The 6610-nt window shown below is 35.0% G+C and overlaps 1 protein-coding gene across 1 annotated transcript; it reads left to right on the plus strand.

Annotated features, from left to right (window-relative positions):
- Window positions 1–34: 34 nt before the first annotated feature.
- Window positions 35–3924, plus strand: LOC110457454. Its single transcript, XM_021508741.1, has one exon. It carries the CDS (start codon window positions 427–429, stop codon window positions 1933–1935), a length of 1509 nt encoding a protein of 502 aa, XP_021364416.1. The 5' UTR covers window positions 35–426; the 3' UTR covers window positions 1936–3924.
- The last annotated feature ends 2686 nt before the right edge of the window (window positions 3925–6610 follow it).

Here is a 6610-nt window from a genome sequence, read left to right on the forward strand (position 1 = left end):
ACTTATGTTATTGTTGAACTGGGTTACCCTTGGAGAGAGGTCGGTATAAAAATATTTTCTCCTAAAATACTTAAAATGGATATGTTAGGGATATTTAATCGAACAATGTTTCATCCTGAAGAATGCAACGGTGGATATATTTTCCTGGTAATTAAATGCGTCCTCAGATCGGAATACACAAATGTGGAAATAATGACAGATATGTCAAAACCTTAACTGTCAAACTGACTGTCACCTATTATGAAAAGAAGATTAAGACAACACCGAAAAATGGATCTTATCTTTTATCTGCCGAGGAAAATCAATCAGTATTAAAATTTCCAGCAAGTGTCGTATAATTCTAACAGTCAATTAATATGTGGAATAATACAGTTTAGCGTGTGTGATAATCATCTCTTAAAAATAGCTTACTGGAAATTCCTGACAATGTCTTATGAAAACCACATGGAAAATGAACGAGATGTCACAAGCAGTCTTCTTGATTTTAGTGATGGAAGTAAGCATACCGACAAATGTACTTTCAAAAAGAAGCTCAGCTGTGATTGGGCAGAAGCGGTGACCGGATGGCAGAACATAGTTCCGTCACCCCAGTATGTCCCACATCATGTGTCAAATGTGATCAAGAAAAGAAAATCTGAAAAATTACCCGAATGGCAGCGTAGTGCAAATAGTGATCACTTTGCAGATATGCTGGGCGAAAACTCAAAAGCAGGTGTACGTTGTGTTGGAGATGACTTTGAAAATTTTCCAGTACCTCCATGGAAAGCAAATGTCGAACAAGGAACTTTTCGTTATGTCCCTAACAATGGGTTCTATAGGACAATCAAATTCCTGACATTTGACGAGAGAAGAGAATGGTTCACAGTCACAAAGAAACAACCAGAAAAGGTTTCGATGAGCTGGCAGAATAAGAGATTTCAAAAGGAATTGAAACGCCAACTAAGGCGAGAATTTTCAAATTATCATCATTATCGCCAGAGACAAAGCCCAAGTGTGTCCATGCATGAATCTGTTGAAACTACAAGTGAAAATCCATCAGCAAGAAGTGAATCTCGCAAATCCAATCGACGTATCAAAAGCACACACTCTCAAAGCAGTACTACGAGTCAAATTTCTGAACCTCAACTGAGGCCATCTGAATCTTCAATCAAGAGTGCTCCTGTTTATAGTCAGCTACAGAAGTCGACGAGTGACCTCTATATTGAAAATTTCACACACAGGATTACTGCTCTAGAGGAGGAGTTAAAGCGAGATTCGAGAATTGCTCGAAAAAATCAAGAAGAGCCTTTGGCTACGAAAAACAATCAGAAACCAAAACCTTACAGTGTGAAGGACTTGGCGCAAAAGCAACGGGAAAAGGACACAACTCCACGCCAAGCACCAGCTTCTAAAGAAGTCATGCCAAAGGAATCATTTGTAATTAAACCTGTTGGTAATCGGGATCTTAAACCGATCGAGAAATCTGTTCCAGTTGCACAGTATTCTAATGCAGATGGGGACAAAGCGCAGCACGTCACACATCAACTCAAGTATACCACTATGGGTGGAAACGGAGCTGTTCTCAATTTTCCGAATTTTCAAAATCGAGAAAACATTGCTGAAGGTGAATTAGATAAAACTTTGCATTCTTATAAGGTAGCCATTGAAACTACAAAACAATCGTTATTTCAAACCTTGTCTGCAACTAAAATCAAAAGACGAGCATCGGGGAAAGGATTTACCTCCCCTGCTACTGTTGGTGCCTGTGACAATATATCATCAAATACTGATAATGTTCCGGACAAGGTGGGCAAAAATGGCCACCCTAGAGGTCACGGTTCGACCACTCAAAAGGAGGTGAAACCACACAATAAAAAAGGACACATTGTTGGAATACTGCCAGAGATTGCCGGAAAGAGACTGGAAGTGCCCCCTACTGGTCATCGTTGGTGTTAGCACAGATTTGAAATATTCAGTCCATGGATGTATTTGTGAAGTAGTTTTGGGTGCCTTGTTTAAAGTGAGTTTGATTACATGCTTGTCACTATGAAGTATGATGTTGTTAAGAAAAGGGACTGTATAGCGTTTATATTTCGTGCGGGGGAGGGGTTATTTTGTTATATTCGTGCTTTGACTTATATCCGCGAATTCTTATCACCAGCGAAATTATCGAACATGTTAACCAATTTTACGGACCTTAATTAGCACAACATGTTGAAAATCCTTCTAAGATAACCCAACGCTGTTATGCAAGCTTAAATAAACTCAAATCAGATTATCACCGGACAACTGGGCAGTCAATTCAATGTTAAATCAATACTTACATATAAGTGGCCACAACATATTTATGTGTACACAGTAGGTGACTAATTGATTACAGTTTACTCCTTCAAAGGTACATACACATTTGATTTTTTTTCCGAGTTGTGTTAAAAGTCACTGACTGATGACGACGCTCGGGATCAACCCTTAAATGATCCCACTCAAAATACTTTGCGCGACACATGGGATTTGGGTACACAGCAAAACCCCCGAAAATATGTACTGAATACGAAACCGCAAAATATTGACCCCGCTTATATAAAGCACTATACAGTAAGCACTGTTTGAATACCTCTACCACATGTACATGTATGTAACTTGAACAGTCTAAATTTTTACCTAAGTATTTTATCTAAACATATTTTCTAGGCTCAAAATTCCATGAGTAACTTAATTGTGAAATAATTCTTTAAAAATATTTGAAATGAAATATGACAGTGATTTTTGGGGGGACATTTGTGCCCTGTAATGGGCCCCATTCCCAACTGTTTATTCTGTATTCCCAAAATTTCCAGTATACTCCTCAAAAAACACTTTATAAGCAAAAGTTTCTTTCTTGCAACATACATATTACAAGTCATATACTCCAGAAACTATGGGGTTCAGAGGTAACCCTTAGTGTCATCATTTGGCCCATGTACGAAATGGGTATGTGATATTTGCGTAATGTTATTTCCCTTTGGAACATAATGTCCCCGAATGACCTTGTATGTCTGGTGCATGAAATGAACTTGTTCTAGTCTTTCATTTTTATAAAGCTTCTTCTCCATTTACTCTACAGTACACTGGTGCAACCCTTTAAATGACAATCTTGAAATGAGCTTTAAGCTCTAAAATTGATTTTGGACTATAGAGACACATATATGTTAACTTTCATAATTAATTTATGGTATGCTACAATTATGAGGTAAAATAATCGATAGTTACAAATGTGAATCTGTTTGTGTTCAGGCTATATATATATACCTAGTGAATGATCAATGAATTATTTCGTTGATGAGTTCTGTTAGAACCGTACACGCACAAACAATAACATTTATGTATCCTGGCGGTGTATTATATAAGTGCTCAGGGCCATCATCATAAGGTCAGCAATATAGTTCAGTAATTCTCAAATGTGCTGTGAAATCATTTGGAACATGAACTTTATTTGTTCATGTAGCTTATGGCTATATATATGCTACCTGGTTTTGACATGCCTTTTCTCCAAATGAGCTTCACAGTTGAAAATAAGTTTATTGATTTTCCTCCATGTATTATAAAATACCTGGTTAATATTTTTTAGGGATGGGACTTTTTTGTGGCCATTTTTGACTGAGGCACCATTCCATATATTTTCCTTTTTTTTTCTTTCCCCAACTTGTATTCAGATGAATTGCAACATTCAACATCTAAAATGTAATGATCTATCATAATTAAGGATGTCTTAGTCTTTTTGATGACATTGTGTTTGAAAAAGTATGACTATGAATTTTTGGTATAATTCTGAAAATTCACAGAACTTAAAGTTTACTGGTGCACATCACAGCTCTCCAAATACAAAAGGCTTAATTCAATCTCATTCACAAAAGCTGTGAGAAAGACAACTCTGACACAAATCAGAGATAAATTGTATAAATATAAAACAGCACATATCCTGCTGCCTTTAATTAATCCTTTCACCACTGTAGTCCATAATGGACTTATCCAGATCAATGGTTGTTAGGGTTAATTAAAGTTACCTTAACTTTAAATGTGTTGGTTGATGCTCCAGGTGAGGGAAAATGACAGATAGGTAGTTTTTAGACACTTTTTTCCTCAAACAACGTTCTTATACTTTTTATTCAACTATGGCAGAGAATTAAATGTCGTTTTATTCCATTCCAATGTTTGTCGTTTAATTTTGTTATCTTGTTATTGTACATGTTCTGTTAAAGTATATTTGTTTACTTTTTGAAAATCAGATTTTTATTTTTGTATACTTTTTCATATTTATTGTATTATCTTATACTTGCCAACGCTTAATGTAGAAACTTACGTCGCTCTCATATTTTCATCGCAACTACCGGTACCCGGTATGTAAAAAGACATGAATTGAAAACAATATTTAAGCTTGAAGTAAAATAGATGAAACAATTTCGTAGAAAGTATAATATACCATATCCAGTAGATGAATATCTCTATGATAAATCTAGTCTTGTAATTCATTCTGAATAGCCCCATTCTGTAGAAGCTTGATGTATATATGTATGTAAAAAGGCCAGCACCTTATTTAGTCATCTGTTTTATGCTCGTCCTCGAAATTCAAGGGTTCTGCTAGTTCTTGATACACATGTCAGCTTTTCACCCCAGGAATATGTCAGGACAAAATCCAAGGCTCGCTTGGCTGTCAAGCAATTTGTCAGGTTTTTATAAATGAAACCAATCAAACTGCTCCGCTTGATATCTGACTCCTGTCCTTTGAAAAAACAGCATCCCCGATACTCCAGGGGTTACAGGGTTTACACTCGATTACGGCGCTCTCTGCGCCCTGGAATATGTCATAGCAAAAATTGAAGGCACAAAAATAGTTATTTGATAGGTCTTGAGTTAAAACAAACTGACCAATCGCTAAGGCTGATACTTGTCCTTTGAAGATTACAGAGGAGCAACACCCGACTTCAAAGACAGTCAATTTTACTGTTATGCAATCGCAACATTCTTTTGATGTACATCAATTGATCAAACTAGTCTTTCTGTCTCATCCACAAGGTGGCAATTTCAGAGCCTTCACTTTAATCATGACATATTCCAGGGGTGCAGAAAGCATTAGTGAGTGTAACCCCTGGAGTATCGAGGATTAAGAAACTGAAGAGCTACACCCAACTTCAAAGCCTGCCAAATTTACTGTTATGCTGCTGCATGATTCCTTTGATCTTCATCAAAAAACATCAGACTTGTTCAGTTGTATCATCTGCAAGGTGTCGCATAAAGAGCCTTCAATTTCGTCACTCCAGGGGTGCAAGAGACGACATGTGTATCAAGAGCCTAAGTATTTCTTACTGATTACTGCTCAATTTATTGGTATTACAGCACTGCAATATTCATTTATCTTTTATTTATTTATATATATATATATTTTTTGCAATAACATTTATCTGTAGATAAATTGTTTTTGAATACAATATATACAATTAATAATTCTATAAGAATTGAAACCTTCTAGATGAAACTAATAGATTTATTCTCATATGACGCTGGCTGTTACGAGGACGTTAAACCCCAAACTAACAAACAAAGCATGTATGTGTCAAAATATATTTGAACACACAATGTTTGTACTTTTTGTTTGAAAACTTTGATACATGGACAAGTTCCTAGAACCAACCAACATGATTCACCCACTGCAAAATCTTAGTATTTTTAGGCAAGATGCACAATCAAACAAAATAGAAAACAGTAGTTTATTATATAGTTCGCCATTTGTAGAAATACAAAAATAAATATTACTCAAATTAGAAAAATTGCGAAAAATTCACACTGTGTTTATATAAAGGTATCGGTACCATTGCCCATTCTTTGGGAAAGTCGGATTTAAAACTGAAACAATACATATGTTATACATTGACTTATAAATATATAAAATGCACCTTGCACAATCAAATTTATAATCAAAAAAAAATCTATAATGTGTGCAATAAAACATGCAATAAAGTAACAACTATATATACCACCGCGGTATATACATCCTTCGATATTTTAATCCGTTCCGATCGCGATTTCAAAAGTGATGTAAATAATCTATTGATGCAGAAATGAGCTTCAAACAGTTACAACTTCTTCGGCAATGTTTTATGCCATGTATGAATTCAAACCTACCACTGGTAAAGTATGGTAGTTGTGGAGAATTTCGAATTTTCGTGGGTCAAATATTTGTGACAAATTTCTGAAAGGTTGAAAGATGTTGACTGAATGAGCATAATATGACTGTATCAGATAATTTATTGTCTTGTGTTTTAATTTGATAAATTGAATATAAAATAGAATCAGGTATTTCATTTTTTCTACTTAATCATGCACATATTATTATATTATTTATGCACATATATATATATACATTTACCATTATAATGTATTGCCAACACATGATGCCTAAATATATATTTTACTTTTTTTTTTCATTTTATTTGATATTTCCATTTTTTCTGAATGAAGGCCATGTAAAGAGTATTATCTTGTTTCCTATCATGCTTTGTGAAATTCGAATTTTACATAGCAGATTCAGATCAATATGACAAATCTACATACAAACCTTAAAAAACACTATGAAAGTGAGATTTTGATACTGTAA

The sequence above is a fragment of the Mizuhopecten yessoensis genome, unplaced genomic scaffold (assembly GCF_002113885.1).
Source record: "Mizuhopecten yessoensis strain PY_sf001 unplaced genomic scaffold, ASM211388v2 scaffold9157, whole genome shotgun sequence".
NCBI lineage: Eukaryota > Metazoa > Mollusca > Bivalvia > Pectinida > Pectinidae > Mizuhopecten > Mizuhopecten yessoensis.

Coding starts and splice junctions, on each gene's coding strand:
- LOC110457454 (XM_021508741.1), top strand. CDS start 427: ATGTCTTATGAAAACCACATGGAAAATGAACGAGATGTCACAAGCAGT.